Here is a 21,332-nt window from a genome sequence, read left to right as displayed (position 1 = left end):
GAGTATGTTTATCGGTTTTGAAAATACAAATAAAAGACAGGTTTAAAATGTGACTTGGATCAAGGTGGTCAGAATGTTCAGGGGACTGGTCTCGCTGCACCTAGAATACACCAGCTCTGGTCACCGGTACATGTGGGAGACATTACTTTGCTCAAAGGCTTCTGAATCTTTGGAAATTCTCCATCCCAGAGGGCTGGTGGTTGCTCCATTGTTCAATATAAGGCTTGGACAGAGAGCACTGCCTATAGTGCTCTCTATAAGCACTACCTTACTGGGTTGATGGAAGGTCAAAATGAAAGGAGATTGTCATCGACTTCAGGAAGCATAAAGGAGAACGTGCTCCTGTCTATATCAAAGGGGATGAAGTAGAAAGGGTTGAGAACTTCAAGTTTTTAGGTGTTGAGATCAGCAACGTGTCCTGGCCTCCCAAGCTGACATCATAGTTCAGAAGGTCCACCAATGCCTCTACTTTCTCAGAAGAATAAGGAAATTTGGCGTGTCAGCTACGACTCTCACCAACTTTTACACCATAGAAAGCGTCCTTTCTGGTTGTTTCACAACTTGGTATGGCTCTTGCTCTGCCCAAAACTGCAAGAAACTACAAAAGGTTGTGAATGTAGCCCAGTCCATCTCGCAAATCAGCCTCTCACCCACTGACTCTGTCTACACTTCCCGCAACCTCGGAAAAGCAGCCAGTATAATCAAGTACTCCACACACCCGGGACATTCTCTCTTCCACCTTCTGTCAGGAAAAAGGTACAAAAGCTTCTTCCCTGCTGCCATCTGACTTTTGGATGGATCCATCTCGCATTAAGTTGATCTTTCTCTACACCCTCACTATGACTGCAACACTACATTCTGCACTCTCTTCTTTCCTTCTCTACAAACGGTATGCTTTGTCTGAATAGCACGCAAGAAACAATACTTCTCACTGTATGTTAATACATGTGACAATAATAAAAAGATTTTGAGTGGATGCAAAAGTTAAAGGGAATAGAAAAAAAGTAAATTTCACATAGTCCTTAATTTACTAAAACATAGCAGAGCCACTGGCGGAAATTGATAAAAGTTAATTTTGGCGTGCTATTAGGAAATGAACTTACAGATATGGAGCGGAGATGGGGAAATATCTGGGAACATTCCAAAAATAATTGGATGCAAAATAAAGACAATGCAATCCTTCTGGCCAAATGGGTCTTCATCCATAATAGCCTCGTAGGTAATTCATTAAGAATGCAAAGTCTATTATTGTCTCACACTATCATCTTGCCTTCGGTTTTGCAATAAAAGGTATCAGCTCCAGACCCCAGCAATGCAATTGGGAAACACTTCTGCTGAAATCAAAACAAAGTGCTGGAAAAATTCAGCAGGTCTAGCAGCATCTGCAGAGAGACAAAGTAACAGGAGTTCATGTTTCGGGTCCAATGACTTCTTTGCTCCCGCCCCCCACTTCAGCTCCAAAGTGAAGCGTTTCGTGTGGTTAAAGGGGGACACTGGGCGGCACGGTAACCCAGTAGTTAGCACTGCTGCTTCTCAATGCCAGGGACCCCAGTTCGATTCCCGGCTTGCGTCACTGCCTCTGCGGAGTTTGCACATCCTCCCCGTGTCTGCGTGGGTTTCCTCCCACATTCTGAAAGATGTGCCGGTTAGGCGTTGGAGTGTGGTGACAAGGGGAATTTCACAGTAACTTCTTTGCAGTGTTAATGTAAGCCTTGCGACTAATAAATAAACTTTAAACACTGGGGAAGCAGAACAAAATGAAAGTCTGGGATAGGGTGAAATTAAAAAATTAAATGACAAAAAGATGTGAAGGAACAAACTGACAGACGGAACAGTAATGGTTGGCAGAGGTTTGGAACTCTTCCACAACTGATGTGACTTAATTGTTAATCTTAAACCAAAGACACTTATTTTTGTTAACCAAAAGTTAACAGATATGGGGCAAAAACAGGAATCTGGAGTTTGATTCGAGATCATACAATCTCAATGAGTGGTTTATTTATTAGTCACAAGTAGGCTTACATTAACGCTGCAATGAAGTTACTGTGAAAATCCCCCAGTCGCCACACTCTGGCACCTGTTTGGGTACACTAAGGGGATAGTTTAGCATGGCTAAACAACCTAACCAACACATCTTTTGGATTGTGGGAGGAGCATCCAGAGGAAAACCATGCAGACATGGAGAGAACGTGCAAACTCTGCACAGACTGTCACACGAGGCCGGAATTGAACCCGGGTCCCTGATGCTCTGAGGCAGCAGTGCAAATCATTGTGCCACTGCGGTGGGATAGCAGCAAGGGGCTGAATGATCCTTTTCTTCTGCAACATTTCATTGAGTGGACAGTTTGTGCGCCTTCTTCCCTGAAAGGTTTGAATGCCTGTGCTCATGTGATGTGGGACCCCAGGGAATCAAGCACTCAATCATTTTAGCTCTTGTGATATTGTGTAGAACACAGCCCATGGGGAAGAATCACAGCCTGTATTAATACAAAAAGGACTTGGAAGCGGTTTTCACCAGCCATGGGCTCTGCTCTCCCAACTACCTAGATATGGATCACACTCCACCCACGCCTGCTCCCGACAATCTGTGCCTGTGTTCAGATCGAGTCAGTCAGTAACTGTACGCACCCTTGGTTTGTCTAATAGTGTAACAGCCACGTGAAGGCGAAGCAGGACCTAAAATGTCCACCAATTTTAAACCAATTTAAAAAAAAATTCCTATTTACAGTAAACAAATAAAGAAGCAAAGTTCTTCCCTCCAGTCCAAGAGGAGGAAGTCTCATTTCGTCTGCATAGGCCTTTGCTGATTTGGACCTGGGCCAGACGGATCGCTGAGGGCAGGCTGCGTGTCTATGCCCTTGCAGTCGTACCTCCTCCCCTCCCCGAGTGAAGGGTTTTCTGCCCAGCTCACTCGGTCCGGGCACCAAGCTTCTCCATGTATTCCTGCAACGCGTTGAGTCTGGCATCGATTTCGGAAAGGTCGCACGAGTCCAAGTAATTTTCTGGAGACAGGGAAGAAAGTTTGTCACGCATTTAGATAATCTGGAAATCCAATTTGCTATCAGAATTGTACCAAACACACGAATACCTTCTCTCCTCTCTCGCTCTGCACCAGATCTGCACAGCTGACAACAACCCCTTGCTCCCTCTGAGAGGTATTGTTCGGGTACGAGATCAGAAATCCCAAGGTATATTGTGAAGTTAGACTAGACCCCAACTATTTGCTATTTTGGCATTGTGAGGATATAAAATTACACTTCAGGTGTGATTCTATTGACAGATTATTAGAAAGTTTTTAATCAAAACAAACTTTATTTAACGTTACAGTTTAACCGTTAACATATTAGCTTAATACTTGACAAGGTGCAGTTCTTAACTGCTAACCTATCCCCAAGTTCCAATCCAAGCAATATTCCTCTTACAGATTTAAAACCCCTCTTCAAAATTAGCTACAAAACATCCAGGCTTACATGTTTTTACTTGTTAAAACCCCCGAGAGAGAGAGAGAGAGAGACACACACACAAATACAGGGAGACACATGTCTTTTGACAGCTCCAAACAGTAGCCTCCAGACAGAGAGAGAAAGAGACCTCCTGGTTCTTTCAAAACCAGGTAGAAACTGTGCTTTTCCCTGTAAGCTAAGCTTCTCCTCTTAAGTACATGACTGTCTCTGTCAATCAACCTATTCAAAACCCTCCTCTGAAACCCCAGGGGAAAACCCAAACGAAAATGTATTAATTCGGATTAACACAAACACATCCCGAGCTAAAATCAATCATTAGCCTGCATTCTCAGCATGTGAACTGCCTGGTGCCCAGACAGATTGGCACCATGTAAAACAGAGCTGAATTTTAAAACATACCCTCACAAGAAACATGATAAAAATACATCTCTTATTGTCACAGTATCTCACACCCAGCAGTTGGGGTGAGACAAATCCTTCATCCATAGAAACACACAATCTCTACAGTGCAGAAAGAGGCCATTCAGCCCATCAGGTTTAGACAGACAAGAGCATCTTACCCAGGACACACCCCTGGCCTATCCCCATAAAAGGGCGTATTTAGCATAGCCAAGCCACATAACTCACACAACTTTGGACAGTAGTCCATCACACAAACCAGCCTCCCATCCACTGACTCCGTCTACACTTCCTGCTGCCTCGGCAAAGCAGCCAGCATAATCAAGGACCCCACCCACCCCGGACATTCTCTCTTCCAGCTTCTTCCAGCGGGAAAAAGATACAAAAGTCTGAGGTCATGTACCAACCAACTCAGGAACAGCTTCTTCCCTGCTGCTGTCAGACTTTTGAATGGATCTACCTCACACTAGGTTGATCTTTCTCTACACCCTAGCTATGACTGTAACACTATATTCTGCACTGTCTTTCCTTCTCTATGAATGGTATGTTTTGTCTATATAGCGCGCAAGAAACAATACTTTTCATAAAAATCCTACAGTACAGAAAGAGGCCATTCATCCCATAGAGTCTGCACCGACCACAATCCCACCCAGGCCTTACCCCCATATCCCTACATATTTTACCCAATAATCCCTCTAACCTACACATCTCAGGACACTAAGGGGCAATTTAAGCATAGCCAATTAACCTAACCCGCACATCTTTGGACTGTGGGAGAAACCGGAGTAGCCGAGGAAACCCATGCAGACACGAGGAGAGTGTGCAAACTCCACACAGATAGCGACCCGAATTGAACCCAGGTTCCCGGAGCTGTGAAGCAGCAGTGCTAACCACTGTGATACCGTGCCGCCCTAAATCAATCGACTTCGGCTTATAATGCTCCTGTGAAGCACCTTCAGAATGTTTAATGACGTCAAAAGTGCTCTATAAATACTGCTGCTGTTTAGTGAAGGAACTATCTAACTCTACAACACAGTGCTGTGTGCTCACCTTTGTCAGACGCTTTGCTTTGTTTAGTCGGGGTGCTGGCTAAACGCTTCTTCTGTTTTGGCTTCCTCTGAGGCTGGGAGGGAGAGAGAGAGGAGGCTCAGATTTCATAGGATCACACAGCACAGAAGGCCCATTCGGCCCATCTTCCTGTTTCTAGAACTATTCTCGCAGACCCATTTCCCTGCCCTTTCAAAGTGGTCAGCAAGTTCATTCCTTTCAGCAGTTCCCCTTCGAGTGTAACTCCCAAATCTACTACCCCTTAAGGCCGGTGATCCCATTCATTCCACACCCTATCGAGTTTAGAGATGGGGAAATCAACATAAGAACATAAGAAATAGGAGCAGGAGTAGGCCATCTAGCCCTTCGAGCCTGCCCCAACATTCAATAGATCATGGCTGATCTGAAGTGGATCAGTTCCACTTTCCCGTTTTCTCCCCATAACCCTTAATTCTCTTATTGATCAGAAATCTATCTACCCGTGACTTAAACATATTCAACGAGGTAGCCTCCACCACTTCAATGGGCAGAGAATTCCAGAGATTCACCACTCTCTGAGAGAGTTCCTCCTCAATTCTGTTCTAAACTGACCGCACCTCCCCCCCCTTATTTTGAGGCTGTGCCCTCTAGTTCTGGTTTCCTTTCTAAGTGGAAAGAATCTCTCTACCTCTATCCTATCTAGCCCCTTCATTATCTTATATGTCTCTATAAGATCCCCCCTCATCCTTCTAAACTCCATCGAGTAGAGACTCAGGAGTCCTCAAATGCTCCTCATACGACAAACTTTTCATTCCCTGGATGATTCTCACGAACCTCCTCTGGTACCCTCACCAAGGCCGGCACATCCTTCTTTAGATACAGGGCACAAAATGGACCCCGATTCTCACATTAAAATCACAAACGTATCTCAAAGGAACCCAAGAGGTTGTGAAGTGCGTTGGGATGTCCTGAGATCGCGGAAGGCGCCAAATTAACAGTGAGGTCAGAGGCTTGAACTAAAATCAGACGGATCAGGAATGTGACTGGTGGGGATTCGGCTTTCTGTGGATCAGGGACCTACTCACCAAGTTCGGACTGCTCCAGGAAGCCAATCCCAATGGCCGCTTGGGTTTTCTGCTTGTCTGCAATCTGCTGCGGGAAGGCGGAAGGAAGGAAGGAGATGGTGGGTTTAAAAAAAGAATGTTTATTTTAAACTCATCACAACTCACGCACTGAAGTTATCTACAAACCCTCCACAAGACTCAGTGATGAAGAACCTTTCGGGTCTGCACATTGTGCATCTTGAAGTGTACCCAGCAGTCAAATGAATCTGGACAAGGCAGCTAACTGCACAAACCGAGAACTTAGGACAGGCCACCTAGAATCATACACACAAGTTTCTAGGTGTCCAGAGCACCAATCTGTCTTGGTCCCTCCACAGCGATGCTATAGTTAAGAAAGCTTACCAATGCCTCTACTTTCTCAGGAGGCTAAGGAAATTTGTCATATCCTCTACGACTCTCACCATTTCTTAGATGCAGAATGGCCTCCTTCGGCAAAGTAGGCCATTCGGCCATCGAGCCATTGAATCACAGAATCCAGACAGTGCAGTAGGAGTCCATTCGACCCATCGAGCCTTAGAACCATAGAATCCAAACAGTGCACAGGGAGGCCATTTGGCCCATCGAGCTTGCACCAACAACAATCCCACCCAAACCATATCCCTGTAACCCCACATATTTACCTTGTTAGTTCCCTGATGGGAAATTTATCACAGCAACCTAACATCTTTGGACTGTGGAAGGAAACTGGAGCATCTGGAGGAAACCCACGCAGACATGCGGAGAACGTGCAAACTCCACACAGACAGTGACCCAACGGTGGGAATCAAACTCAGGTCCCTGGTATGTGAGGCAGCAGAGTTAACCCACTGTGCTAGGCTTACATTAACACTGCAATGAAGTTTGAGGAAGTGTGTTCCAAACTTCTCCCACGCTCTGCATGTAGAAATGTTTTCTAACATCACTTTCAAGAGTCTGGGTCTTAATTTTTTTAGATTAAGGCCCCTGATTCCAGAATCTTCAACGAGAGGAAAGAGTTTATTCTTATATAGAGAAGCTGAATGGTCCACTCCTGTTCCTATTTCTGTTATGGTGGTCGCTGCCACTGGAAGCAACTTTAGATGAATTTAGAAGTCTCGCATCAGACAATATCAAACACAATCCACTGACCACAGGCAGTGGGAACACTGCCCAGTGTGTGTACAATATCTACCTGGATTCACTACGTCCTCTGCTGTCCTCCAAATCACTGACCGAGCTTGCGGATGAGAATCTGCTCCGGTGAAACTCCGCTGTGGAAGAGACGAAACAAGATGAGCGGCAGAATGACGGACATGGGAGAATCCAACCCTTAACCTGACAAAGGCTGCAGGAAGAACTCCCTTAACAGCAAGTAGCCAGAGGAGGCCATTCAGCCCCTCGAGTCTGCTCTGCCATTTAATAAGATCACGACTGATCTAATGGTAAGCTCGAATCTGCATCCCACCCTAACCTACTGCCCCCTTCACAAGTCATAGAATAGAATCCCTACGTGCAGGAGGCCATCAGCCCATCGAGTCTGTATAGACTCTCTGACAGATCATCCCACCCAGACTGATCCCCATAACCCCACTTTTTTTTAAACCATTAATCCACCTAACCTGCACATTTTGGGACCAAGGGACAATTTAGCATGGCCAAGCCACCCAACCTACACATCTTTGGATACTAAGGGACAATTTAACGTGGCCATTTCACCTAACTGACATATCTTTGGAGTGTGGGTGGAACCCAGAGCACCCAGAGGAAACCCATGCAGACATGAGGAGAATGTGCAAACTCCACAGTCACCCACCCGAGGCCAGAACTGAACCCGGCCCACTGGTGCTGTGAGGCAGCTGTGCTAACCACCATGCTAGGCTTACATTAACACTGCCACTGCGACATTAACATTAGCACAGTGCCGCCCTATATATTTCCCTGTAGACCTCAAAACTATCCACTTCCATGGATATCCAGAGGGAGAGGGCGGGAAAGTGGAACTGAGCCACGACAGATCAGCCATGATCTTATTGAATGGCGGGGCAGGCTCGAAGGGCCAGATGGCCTACTCCTGCTCCTATTTCTTATGTTCTTATGTTCTTATAAACATCCCTCTCCCTATCCTAAGTACAGGATCTGCAGGTTGCTGCTCCCTCCTTTGTGTTTGGAAGCAATATTCTGGGTTGATTTTTCTCACTGTTCACTCAATATTTTACCTCCATCTGTCGAGCATCTCTCTTTCATAGTTTGCTCTAGAGCTCGAGGAATTTGATTCTCTAACCTTTCTTCAGTGATGCTACACTGCATCCTGTTCTACACGCTTTAAGGTCAGCAACAACTGTGACAGACCAATCATCGGTTTGTCAGAATAATTTATGCATATTTGCGTTGATAGGGCAGGCTGTACCACAAGGCTCGCCAGGACAGCATCCCTGTGTAACTTTTAATATCTACCTGTACCTCTCATCATTCAACAAATCCCTACGAACCCAACCAGAACTGTCACCCATCTCCATTGTTTAAAGTTTGTTCATTGGTGTCACAAGTACGGCTTACATTAACACGGCAATGAAGTTACTGTGAAAATCCCCTAGTCACCACACTCCAGCGCCTGTTCGGGTACACTGAGCATGGATAATGCACCCTAACCAGCATGTCTTTCAGACTTCATTGCAGCGTTAATATAAGCCTACTTGTGACACTAATAAATAAACTTAAGAAAAAAACCTTGGACTGTGAGAGGAAACTGGAGCACCTGGAGGAAACCAACGCAGACATGGGAAGAATGTGCAAACTCCATACAGACAGTGCCCCAAGCCGGGAATCGAACCCGGGTCCCTAACGCTGTGAGGCAGCAGTGCTAATCACCGTGCCACCCCATAGTTGATCTTATAATGTGTTTCTTTTGCTGCACTGTCATTGATATTTTTAAGAGATATAAAAGCTCTGTCAGATCAAAGTTAGGAGTGGGGAAAGACTTCTCAGTCTTCCCTGTTAACCACAAGAATTACTCTTAGTTGGTGAAGTATGAAACTAGTCTCAATTTGACACCCCATCTACAAACATTCACTCCCTCCAGACTGACGCTCAGTAGCAGCAGTGTCTACCATCTACAAGATGCACTGCAGCAATTCACCAAAGATCCTTAGACAGCACCTTTCAAACCCAGGACCACTTCTATCTAGAAGGACAAAGGCAGCAAATACACGGGGACACCACCACCTGCAAGTCCCCCCCAAGCTACTCTTCATCCTGACTTGAAATATATCCCCGTTCCTTCTCAGTTGCTGGGTCAAAATCCTGGAACTCCCTCCCTAATGGCATTGTGGGTCAACCCACAACACATGGACTGCAACAATTCAAGAAGGCAGCTCACCACCACCTTCTCAAGGGGCAACTAGGGATGGGCAATAAATAGTGGCCTAGCCAGCGACCTCCATGTCCCATGAATGAAAACTTCTCGATAATAGACTTATCACAGAATCTGAATACACACAGCTGCTTTCCTACCAACCAATGTCCCAGCGGTCTCTCTTTATAAGTGCTCTACGTACTTAAAAAAAAATCCTTCATCCACATATTTTAACAATATAATTAACACAACATTAACATTCCCCACTCTGCATGAAAGCTGCAAAATCTAATGGAATTTTAACAAATTCTGATCAGTTCAGCCCTCCCAAATTTGGTTAAATAGGAAAATATCCCAGCGCTCAGATCGCAGGCTCATCCCCAAGTGTGATCATCTACTCTGCAGGATCCACCCTGGACACTCTCTCTTCCACCTTCTTCTGTCGGGAAAAAGATACAAAAGGTCACATACCGACCGACTCAAGAACAGCTTCTTCCCTGCTGCCGTCAGACTTTTGAATGGACCTACCTCGCATTACGTTGATCTTTCTCACACCCTAGCTATGACTGTAACCTTACAGTTTCCTTTCCTTCTCGATGAACGGTATGCTTTGTCTGTATAATGCGCAAGAAACAATACTTTTCACTGTACACTAATACATTGAGAGAATAACAAATCAAATCAGAAACCTGACGAGCTCCGTCCCCGATTTCGGCTGCATGCTTGCAACTTCCCAGCACTGCCTTCCCGGGAGCAGTTTCTGGATTTCGATCTTCCTCGTTCCTCTTTGGTCAGGGAGCTCATGCTTCTGTAGATCTTCCTCAGACTATACGTGTGAGAGAGAGAGAGAGGGGGAAAGATAGAGACATGACCATGATCTTAAAAATATTGCATAGGCCTCAGCTATTGCTCAGTATTCTGGCTTCAAGTCTGGGGGGGGGGAAGCAATTGGTGGTGGGGCCAGATGTCCATGGGGTGGTGGACAGATCTCCCAGTATACACAGTGCACTGGGAGATCAGCATACCTGCGCAATGGTCCCCTCCAGAGTTAAGCAACCTGTTTCACTGGCAAGAATAGGCTCTGCCCCCCCACAGTCCCCCCCCACCCCGCCCTACTGGCGAGAATCACATCCTTTTTTTTAAACTTAAGTGCCGTACAATTGCCACTGAGAGCTCGCACCCCCCGCCCCCCACCGATTCTCTCACACTTGCACATTTGTTCAGCACTTGTAATTTTTTTGGCGAAATCGCTCCTCAGTCCTCGTCACTAAATGAATCAGGATTTTTGCTCATTTATTGAAAAGGGAAATCACTTACTTCCTCTGCTCCGTCTCCTTCTGCTTCCGTTCCTTGCTGTGGATGTACGCAGTGGGGTCAAATCGGGGTTGTCGGGTTCCTGAGGAGAACAAAGCTCGAGAGAGTGAGAACAGTTTGACTACAGCCTGCCCCTGAAACACAACACTGAGCATCTTAATGCAAGGCTTCTCAAACTTTATGACCTTTTGGTCAATTAGTTATCACAGTGCTCCCTCTCCCCCTCCATTCTAATAATACATAATAATACCGCAGGGACAGGCAATGGCATCGTGATAACGTCATAGCACTAGTAATCCAGAGACCCAGGGCAAGATCTGGGGACCTGGGTTCAAATTCTGCCAGGCATATGGTGAAACCTAAATTCAATAAAAGTCTAGAACTTAGAAGTTTGATCATGACTGTGAAACCATTGTTAATTGTTGTAAAAACCCATCTGACTCACCAATGTCTTTCAGGGAAGGAAATCTGCCGTCCTTACCCGGTCTGACTAACGTGTGTCTCCAGAGCCACAGCAATGCGGTTGACTTTTAACTGCCCTCTGAAATGGCCGAGCGAGACAGTCGGCACAGTAGTTAGCACTCTGGCCTCATCGTGGCAGGGTCCTGGGTTCGATTCCCAGCTTGAGTCACTGTCTGTGTGCATGTTCTCCCCATGTCTGCGTGGGTTTCCCCCAGGTGCTCCGGCTTCCTCCGAAGATATGCAGGTTAGGTCGATTGGCCCCTTAGTGTCCCAGGGTTTATAGTTAAGTTTGTTTATTTATCAGTCACAAATAAGGCCACATTAACACTGCAATGAAGTTACTGTGGAATTCTCCAATTGCTACGTCTGGTGTCTCTTCAGATCAATGCACCCTAACCAGCAAGTCTTTTGGAATGTGGGAGGAAACCGGAGCACCCAGAGAAAACTCACGCAGACACGGGGAGAACGTGCCAACTCCACACAGACAGTGACCCAAGCCGGGAATCAAACCCAGGTCACTATCCGTGTGGAGTTTGCACATTCTCCCCGTATCTGTGTGGGTTTCCTCCAGGTGCTTCAGTTTCCTCTCACAGTCCGAAAGACTAGGTGCGTCGGCCATGCTAAATTCTCCCTCAGTGTACCCGAACAGGTGCCAGAGCGTGGCGACTAGGGGATTTTCACAGTAACTTCATTGCAGTGTTAATGTAAGCCGACTTGTGGCTAATAAATAAACCTTAACTTTAAAACAATAGCGCTCTTATCTTAAGTGCTCACTTTCACCAAAGGGAGTGGGAATATGCAGGCTGTTAACACAACCCTCAACTAAAAGGACTGTGAACGGATGCAAGCGTTACTGTTATGTTGACAGACTGGAGAAGCTGGGGCTTTCCCCTGAGCAGCAGATCTGATAGGCTCACAATGTCAAATGTCACTAAGTCAAGGGAAGTGGTTTACAAGGACTGAAGGGTCAATAACGAGGTTTAAAGTGACTGGCAGCAAATCAGAACCAGCGCAAATGTCTCTTTTTTATTTGAAGAAGAGGGGCTAGGGTTTGGAATGCACAGCCTGACAGGTGGTGGGAACAGATGCAATATTAACATTGAAAAAGGAGCTGGGTAAATACTGGAAGGATAAAGAATAAGAGTGGCATGGGGATCTAGCAAGTGAGTGTGATGAATGGGATTGCTATTTGCAAGAGCAAGCACAGGCAATGGGCAGAATGGCCTCCTGCTATGCTGCATAGAATCCCTACAGTGCAGGAGGAGGCCATTTGGCCCATTGGGTCTGCACCAGCATAATCCCAACCAGCCTCTATCCTTATGGCGGGGGGCGGCGGGGGGCAGTGGGGGGGGGGGGGGGCGGGGAAGGAGGTGGTGGTAGGTAGGCCTGGGTGGGGTTGTCGGTGCAGACACGATGGGACGAAGGGCCTCTTTCTGTACTGTGGGGTTTCTATGTTTCTTAAGGGTCAGTTTAGCACGGCCAATCCTCCTAACCTACACATCTGTGCATACTAAGGGGCAATTTAGCATGGCAATCCACCTAACCTGCACATCTTTGAAGCGTGGGAGGAAATCGGACCACCTGGAGGAAACCCATGCAGACATGGGGAGAACGTACAGACTCCAGTGAAGGGGATTATCAGAGCCTGATATGGAGGGTATGAGCCATGAGAAGAGGTTGGATAAACTCGGTTTGTTCGGAGGTTGAGGGGTGACCTGTTGGGAGGTTTACAAGGTTATGAGTGGCATGGACAGAGTGGATGGTCAGAAGCTTTTTCCTAGGTAGAAAAGTCAAGTACTAGGGGACATGGGTTTAAGGTGCGTGGGAAAAAGTTTAGAGGAGATGTGCAAGGCGAGTTTTTTTTGTTACAGAGAGTGGTGAATGTCTGGAACGCGCTGCCTGGTGGGAGCAGGTATGATCGCGGCATTTAAGGGGCATCGAGACGAATACATGAGTAGGACGGGAATGGAAGGATACCCATAAGTGCATACGGTTTTAATTTAGGCAGATCATGATCGGCACAGGCTTGGAGGGCAGAAGTGCCTATTCCCATGCTGAAATGTTCTTTGTTCCACACAGACAGTGACCTGTGGCTGGAATTAAACCTGTATCCCTGGCGCTGTGAGGCAGCAGCGCTAACCATTGTGCCACCACAATTTCATGAGTCTCACTAGACGCGCAAGCATTATTCCCCCCCCCACCTGCGGGATGTACTGTACCTGTTGGAGAGGGGGAGAGTCTGGGGACGCGGCAGCGATTTGCCTGCTGGCTCTCCCGGGAAGACGAGCGCTCCCTCTCCCGGAATGACGACCACCGGCCGCTTCGCTCTCTGGACGTGGACCTTTCCCTCTCCCGGGACCCCGACCACTGTTTGCTCCTTTCCCGCGAGTCCACATGAACTCTGCTGTCCGAGCCTGCCCTGGTCTGAGGACGCCGGCCGGAGCTGAGGCTTAAACCCGATCGGCTCTGCGGAGAGGGTCCCACTGGAGTGAGGCGACTGAAAATTAAAAAGCAGGGCATCAGATGGGTAAAATGTGGGGCACTGGGGTTAAAAAAAAAGGGGGCAGGATATTGTTAAAGTGTGCGGCTGTGAACAGTGGGAACATCAGAATCTAATAAAACATCCTGAGGTGCTTTAAAGAAACATTCACATGTAGAACAACACAGTGGAAGTTGCAGGTAAGAGATGGAGTGGAATTGTGCTTAACAAGACAAACTGACATGGCTGAATTAGTCCTCTTTTGGCTTCAATGACTAAATGGTCCAAGCAGTCAAACTTGGAATATAGTGTTCAATTCTGGTCGCCACACTACCAGAAGGATGTGGAGGCTCTGGAGAGGGTACAGAAATGATTTACCAGGATGTTGCCTGGTCTGGAGGGTATTAGACAGCTGACGTCGGGATACAAATTGTCCCGTTGGTAGGTTGCAGCATGGGTTCACAAAGGGAAGGTCATGTTTGGTGGAATTCTTTGAGAACATTACACGTGCAGTGGGCAATGGGGAACCTGTGGATGTGGTGTATCTGGATTTCCAGAAGGCATTTGACAAGGTGCCGCATCCAAAGGCTGCTACATAAGATAAAAGTGCACGGGGTTACAGGTAATGTATTAGCATGGGTAGAGGGTTGGTTAGCTAACGGAAAGCAAAGAGTGGGAGCAAATGGGTGTTTTTCTGGTTGGCAATCAGTGACTAGTGGTGTGCCTCAGGGATCAGTGTTGGAACTGCAATTGTTTACGATTTACATCGATGATTTGGAGTTGGGGACCAAGTGTAGTGTGTCAAAATTCACAGATGACACTAAGATGAGTAGCAGAGCAAAGTGTGCAGAATATGCTGCAAGTCTGCAAAGGGATATATAGATGGTCTAAGTGAGTGGGCGAGGGTCTGACAGATGGAGTACAATATTGGTAAATATGAGGTCATTTTGGTAGGAATAACAGCAAAATGGACTATTATTTAAATGGCAAAAAATTGCAGTATGCTGCTGTGCAGAGGGACCTGGGTGTCCTTGTGCAGGAATCACAAGGAATTGGTTTGCAGCTGCAGCAGGTAATTAAGGTAGCAAATGTAATTTTGTCCTTCATTGCTAGAGGGATGGAGTTTAAAAACATGTTACAGCTGTATAAGATGCTGGTGAGGCCACACCTGGAGAACTGTGTACAGTTTTGGTCTCCTTACTTGAGAAAGGATATACTGGCACTGGAGGAGGTGCAGAGGAGATTCTCTAGGTTGATATCAGAGTTGAGAGGGTTGGCTTATGAGTAGACTGGACCTATACTCATTGGGATTCAGAAGAATGAGGGGAGATCTTATAATAAACATATAAGATTATGAAGGGAATAGATAAGATAGAAGCAGGGAAGTTGTTTCCATTGGCGGGTAAAACTAGAACTAGGGGGCATAGCCTCAAAATAAAGGGGAGCAGATTTAGGACTGAGCTGAGGAGGAATTTCTTCACACAAAGGGTTGTGAATCTGTGGAATTCTTTGCCCAGTGAAGCAGTTGAGGCTACCTCATTGAATGTTTTTAAGGCAAGGATAGATACATTTTTGAACAGTAAAGGAATTAAGGGTTATGGTGAGTGGGCAGGTAAATGGAGCTGAGTCCACAAAAAGATCAACCATGATCTTATTGAATGGCAGAGCAGGCTCAAGGGGCCAAATGGCCTAGTCCTGGTCCTAGTTCTTATGTTCTTACATATTAGATATGAGGAGAGGTTGGAGGAACTTGGTTTGTTCTCACTGGAACGACAGAGGTTGCGCACAGAGCCTCAAAATAAGGGGGAGCAGATTTAGGACTGAGTTGAGGAGGAACTTCTTCACACAAAGGGTTACGAATCTGTGGAATTCCCTGTCCAGTGAAGCAGTTGAGACTACCTCATTGAATGTTTTTAAGGCAAGGATAGATAAATCTTTGAACAGTAAAGATAGAAGTCTATAAGATTGTGAGGGGCATGGACATAGTGGATAGTCAGAAGCTTTTTCCTAGGGTGGAAGAGTCAATTACTAGTGAGCAGAGGTTTAAGGTGCGAGGGGCAAAGTTTAAAGGAGATGCATGAAGCAAGTTTTTTTTTAAACACAGTGGGTGCCGGGAGCCTGGAACTTGCTGCCGGGGGAGGTACTGGAAATAGATATGATAGTGATTTTTAAGGGGCAAATGGACAAATACATGAATAGGAGGGAACAGAGGGATGTGGTCCCCGGAAGGGTACGGGGTTTTAGTTCAGATGGGCAGCATGATCGGTGCTGGCTTGGAGGGATGAAGGGCCTGTTCCTGTGCTGTAATTTTCTTTGTCCTTTGCTCAGTCACTTTCTAATGCTGGAAGTGCAATATCTAGTTCACACACAGCAACTCACCAAGACTCCTTAGGCAGCAACTTTCAAACCTACAACCTCTACCATCCAGAAGGACAAGGGCAGCAGGTACATGGGAACACCGCCACCTGCAAGTTCCCCTCCAAGCCACTCGCCATCCTGACTTGGAAATATATCGGCCGTTCCTTCACTATCGCTGGGTCAGAATCCTGGAACTCTCTCTCCAACAGCACTGTGGGTGTACCTACACCACAGGGACTGCAGTGGATCACCACCAGCTTCTTAAGGGGCAATTAGAGATGGGCAACAAATGCTGGCCTAGCCAGCGACCCCCATATCCTAGCTGCAAATACAATTTAAAAATCATAGCATCCCTGCAGTGCAGGAGGTGGTCATCTGGAGACCACTCTCTGACAGAGTATTTTACCCAAGTCCTCTCTGCCCTATCCCTGAAACCCCACACATTTATTCCAATAATCCCCCTAACTTGCACATTTATGGACACAAAGAGACAATTTAGCACGGCCAATCCACCTAACCCACACATCTTTGGACTGAGAGGGGAAACGGGAGCACCCGGAGGAAACCCACGCAGACACAGGGAGAACATGCAAACTCTACACAGACAGTGACCCGAGGCCAGAACTGAACTGGGTCCTTGGTGCTGTGAGGTAGCAATGCTAAGCACTCTGCCACCGTGCTGTCCACATGAACAGGCTTGGGCAATGACCACGACAAACTGCGTTTCGTGGCAGCATTACAGTCAGGAAGAGTCTAACCCTCACCCAATGGCCAACAGGGTCACTGGGTAGTATTCTCCCTTCCCTTATCGAGGGGTTTAGAGGATCATCACTGTGACAGAGATCAGCTAACTCCAGCGCAGACACAGGGATCAGCGGGCGGGGATAATCTGAATATTCTGTTGCCAACTCACCCTCTTTTGTATAAACTCAGCTCCATGTTCAGGTTCTTCATTCGCACCTTGAGTTTCCGCTCAGAAGCTTTTACCTCTTCCAGCTGAGGAACAAAAGCCAGTGGGGGGTTAAACCATAGATCAGTTATGTGGAAATACCGAGCAGAGAAGGAAATTCGATAGAGATGTTCAAAATCAGGAAGGGGTTTAATAAAGAAAAGGAAGGAGAGACTTTGGCAGAAGGGTCAGTAACCCTTGTGTTGACCGCATGGCCTAATGGATAAGACATCTGACCTCGGTGTTTCTAGTGATGCGATCTGAAGATTGCAGGTTTGAGTACTTTCATGGTCTCTTCATAAAGTAATCTAGTGCAAATTGTTGAAATCTGTCCTTATGTGAGGTTGCAGTGGTTAGCATTGCAGCCTCATAACGCCAGGGACCTGCATTCGATTCCCAGCTTGGGTCTCTGTCTGTGCAGAGTCTGCACATTCTCCCACATCTGCATGGGTTTCCTCTGGATGGGGGGGCCGGGTTCTTCACACAGAGAGTGGTGGGAGTGTGGAATGAGCTGCCTGAGGAAGTGGTAAATGCGTGCTCACTTTTATCATTTAAGAAAATCTTGGACAGGTACATGGATGAGAGGGGTGTGGAGGGATATGGTCCAGGTGCAGGTCAGTGGGACTAGGCAGAAAAATGGTTCGGCACAGCCATGAAGGGCCAAAAGGCCTGTTTCTGTGCTGTAATGTTCTATGCTCCACACAGTCCAAAGATGTGCAGGTTAAGTGGATTGGCTGTGCTAAATTGGGCCTTAGTGTCCCAAGTTCTGCAGGTTAGAGGGATTAGCCATGCTAAATTGTCCCTTAGTGAGCTAAGATGTTACGGTTAGATGAATTAGTCATGGTAAATTATAGTTACAGGGATATGGCCCTGGGTAAGATACTCTGTCAGCGAGTCGGTACAGACTTGATAGGCTGAATGGCCTCTTCTGCACTGTAGAGATTCTATGATTCTTCTCTTCAATCTACCTAACTGACATTCCCCATCCTTGGTATCAATCTCAGGAATCTTTCCTACACTCTCTCTGAGACCTTCACATCCGTCATAAGGTGTGATGCTGAAACTGGGACACAATACTCCAGTTGAGACTGAACCGGTGTTTTATGTAAGTGACCTTATAGGGTGGGGTGCGGGGGCTGAGAGTGTTTCGGTTCCAGGGCAAGATTCCTCACTTCCACTGAGTGGAGTTTATCGGGTGGAAAATCTCAATCTCTAGTTTCTGCCAGATTGCTTATTTCCAATGAATGTTTACCAGAGACCAGACTCTGCAATAGGTTTTAAGTTTAAGTTTATTTATTAGGCATAGACAGAGGGTTTTTCCAGGTGGAAGTGTCAATTACAAGGGGCACAGGTTGAAGGTGAGAGGGGGTAAGTTTAAGGGAGATGCGTGGGGAGGTTTTTCACACAGAGAGTGGTGGGTGCCTGGAACACGTTGCCAGGGGAGGTGGTGGAAGCAGGCACACTAGCAACATTTAAGAGGCATCTGGATGGGTACAGGAATAGGGAGGAGATAGATGGATACAGACCGAGTAAGGGCAGAAGGTTCTGTTTTAATTTTAGTTAGGGCATTAGGATTGGCACGGGTTTGGAATGCAGAAGGGCCTGTTCCTGTGCTGTACTTTTTTTGTTCACAAGTAGATTTACATTAATACTGCAATGAAGTTATTGTGAAAATCCCTTAGTTGCCACACTCCGGCACCTGTTCAGGTACACTAAGGGACAATTTAGCATGGCCAATATACCTAACCAGCACCTCTTTTGGACTGTGGAGAAAACAGGAGCATCCAGAGGAAACCCACACAAACACGCGGAGAACGTGCAGACTCCACACAGACAAGGACCCAAGGCCGGGAATCGAAGCCGGGTCCCTGGCGCTATGAGGCAGCAGTGCTAACCACTGCATCACCCTAATCAACACAAGTGCTGCTGCCCCAGCTCAATCATTGGAAATCTCACCTCGTCCAAGACCTGCCGGTAATCTTGGTTCCGTTTGTTTGCTGCCCTCTGATTTTTTGATTTCTCCTTCATAAGTTCCTCCTCCAGGCTTTGGATCACCTTCTTCAGAATCTTCACCTCCTTGGAGACGGAGGCCGTGCTGGTCAGTTTCATCTGCTCCTGGAGCTTCAGGATCATGATCTCCAGTTCCTGTTTCTCCTGCAGCAACTTCTCAAACCTGGAAGAGGGAGGGAGGGCAAGCAGACGAATGATTGCACACGCACGTTCCTGAAAAGAGAGATGTGTCGTCGAAGCTTTCCACCTCACACTCATCAGGACCAGTGCTAGAGTGGCAGATTTCAAACAATCACAACAATTTAAACTACGGGAGAAAAGGGAGCGGATTGGCTGGCAAATTGATTCTGATGGACTGAGGCGTTCCCGTGAAAAAGGAACGGGGTTCTAGGGGTTCCCCAAGTTCCCCAGTGATTCAAAAATCAAGGTGCATCGCTTGAACATGTTCCTTTTGCTTGCAGAAACCAAGGCTCGTGTGAATGAATGTACATTGCTTCTACAGAATATAAATGAGCCACATTACGAGCTTGACATGGGCCGAATGGCCTCTTCTACACTGTAGGGATTCTATGATTCTAAGATAATTTCTTTCTTTACACACGATAAGTTGTTAGGGTTGGGCATTGAGGCCAAATATAGGTCAACATATTTAATAATATTGTTGGCAAGAGGATGAAAGCACAAAATGTTAAAGGAGAGGTGGGCGGGGGGGGGGGGGGGGGGCGCGGTGGTGGTGTTCATCCAGTAAATGCCAACACAGGCTGGCTGTGCAATGTGTTGCAACTTCCAAGTATGGACAACAGATGTGAGCCCTAGTTAACCCTGGCTATGTGCTGTCACAAAACCACTCAAGAAGTGGAGAGTCTGTATGCCTTCTAGTGGAATTATATTGTGCCAGTGCTGAGAGGTGGGCAGGGATGGGATGAGATGAAATCAGTCGTGGTATTGAGTGTAAGAGCAAGGCGTTAATGTTGGACTGTACAGAATGTCAGTTAGGCCACAGCTGGAGTACTGCGTGCAGTTCTGGTCACCTCGCTACAGGAAGGATGTGGTAGCACTAGAGGTGGCACAGAGGAGATTCACCAGGACATTGCCTGGGATGCAGTGTTTGAGCTGTAAGGAGAGACTGGACAGGCTTGGATTAATTTCTCTGAAGCAGAGAAGGCTGAGGAGGTGGACATGATTGAGGTGTATCAGCCAATGAAGGGATACGGACAGGGTGAACAGGGAGTAGCTGTTCCCCTGGGTTGGGGGGGGGGGGTCAATCACAAAGGGGCTTAGTTTTAGGGTGAGGGGCAGGAGATTCAGAGGGGATTTGAGAAAAACCCTTTCCATTCAGGGTGGTGACAACATTTGGTATATGGGCTTGGCTGACGAGTCAATGGAGTGAAGCTACCATCCATGGGATTATAACTGAAAGCCTTTAAGTCAGAATCCCGTTTAAAAAAGTGTTGCCTGGAAAGGTAGTGGAGGCCGGAAACCTTAGAACCTTTCAAAATGTATTTGGATAAGCACTTGTAACATTCAAGAACAAGTGCTGGAAAATGGGATTAGATAACTTTAGTGTTAAATATTGTTGGCGCAGGCTCAATGGGCCGAAGGGCCTTTCAGCCCAGTCTGACTCTATGAAATGAAATTTGGGAGGTGGCTGGTGTGGGATGCAAAGGATGAAGACAAAAAGCGGTTGTGGGGTTAGGGGGTTGGGAAAACAAGACTCACTCTGTTCTCAGCCGCCTAAGCTCTGTATCACGGTAATCCTTGCCCTGTTTCGATCTCACCGCGGACAGTTCCTCCTTCAGTCCTCGGATTACTTTCTGGAGAGCGACTGGATCTGGCTTTCCAGCGTAGGGAAGCGGCAGTGGGTAGTGTATCCTGCAGACACCAGTGAGAAGGATGAGAGGCTGCTTCAAACAGTTCAATCTTTGGAATTCTCTAACCCCGTGGAGGCTGAGTTAGATTTCTAACCGACAAGGGTTTAATTTGATTTATTGTCAGGTGATTCCTGACTTGGGTCACTGGCTGTGCGGAGTTTACACATTCTCCCCATGTCTGTGTGGGTTTCCTCCAGGTGCTCCAGTTGTCCCCCATGCTGGTTAGGTGCACCGGCCACACTAAAGTCTCCCTCAGTGTACCCAGACAGGTGTCAGAGTGTGGCGACTAGGGGATTTTCACAGTAATTTCATTGCAATGTTAATGTAAGCCTACTTATGACACTAATAAATAAACATAAAATAAACAAACTTTAAATGTATAGGGATACAAAGCATTTGTTTCTTGCATGCAAGACAAAGCATACCATTCATAAAGTACATAGGGGAGGAGGTAATGAGATGGTGCAGAATGTAGTGTTAATCACAGCTAGGGTGTAGAAAAAGATCTACGGCTTAATATGTAAAAAGATCATTCAAAAGTTAGATGGCAACAGGGAAGAAGCTGT

General features: G+C 46.7%; 1 protein-coding gene across 1 annotated transcript; it reads right to left on the bottom strand.

Annotated features, from left to right (window-relative positions):
• Positions 1-2,201: 2,201 nt before the first annotated feature.
• ccdc61 (coiled-coil domain containing 61) lies at positions 2,202-20,827 on the bottom strand (the record flags this gene model as incomplete). Its single annotated transcript, XM_080183731.1, has 10 exons — positions 2,202-3,002; positions 4,914-4,986; positions 5,975-6,038; positions 7,164-7,242; positions 10,013-10,149; positions 10,641-10,719; positions 13,319-13,596; positions 16,850-16,932; positions 18,842-19,058; positions 20,615-20,827. Coding segments are annotated over 10 exons (1,318 nt in total), but the record flags the coding sequence as incomplete, so codon positions are not given.
• Positions 20,828-21,332: the final 505 nt, after the last annotated feature.

Source organism: Carcharhinus amblyrhynchos, unplaced genomic scaffold (genome assembly GCF_965287045.1).
Source record: "Carcharhinus amblyrhynchos unplaced genomic scaffold, sCarAmb.v2.hapA scaffold_396, whole genome shotgun sequence".
NCBI lineage: Eukaryota > Metazoa > Chordata > Chondrichthyes > Carcharhiniformes > Carcharhinidae > Carcharhinus > Carcharhinus amblyrhynchos.
Note: the sequence above shows the minus strand (reverse complement) of the source record. Positions and strands in the feature narration are given on the sequence as shown.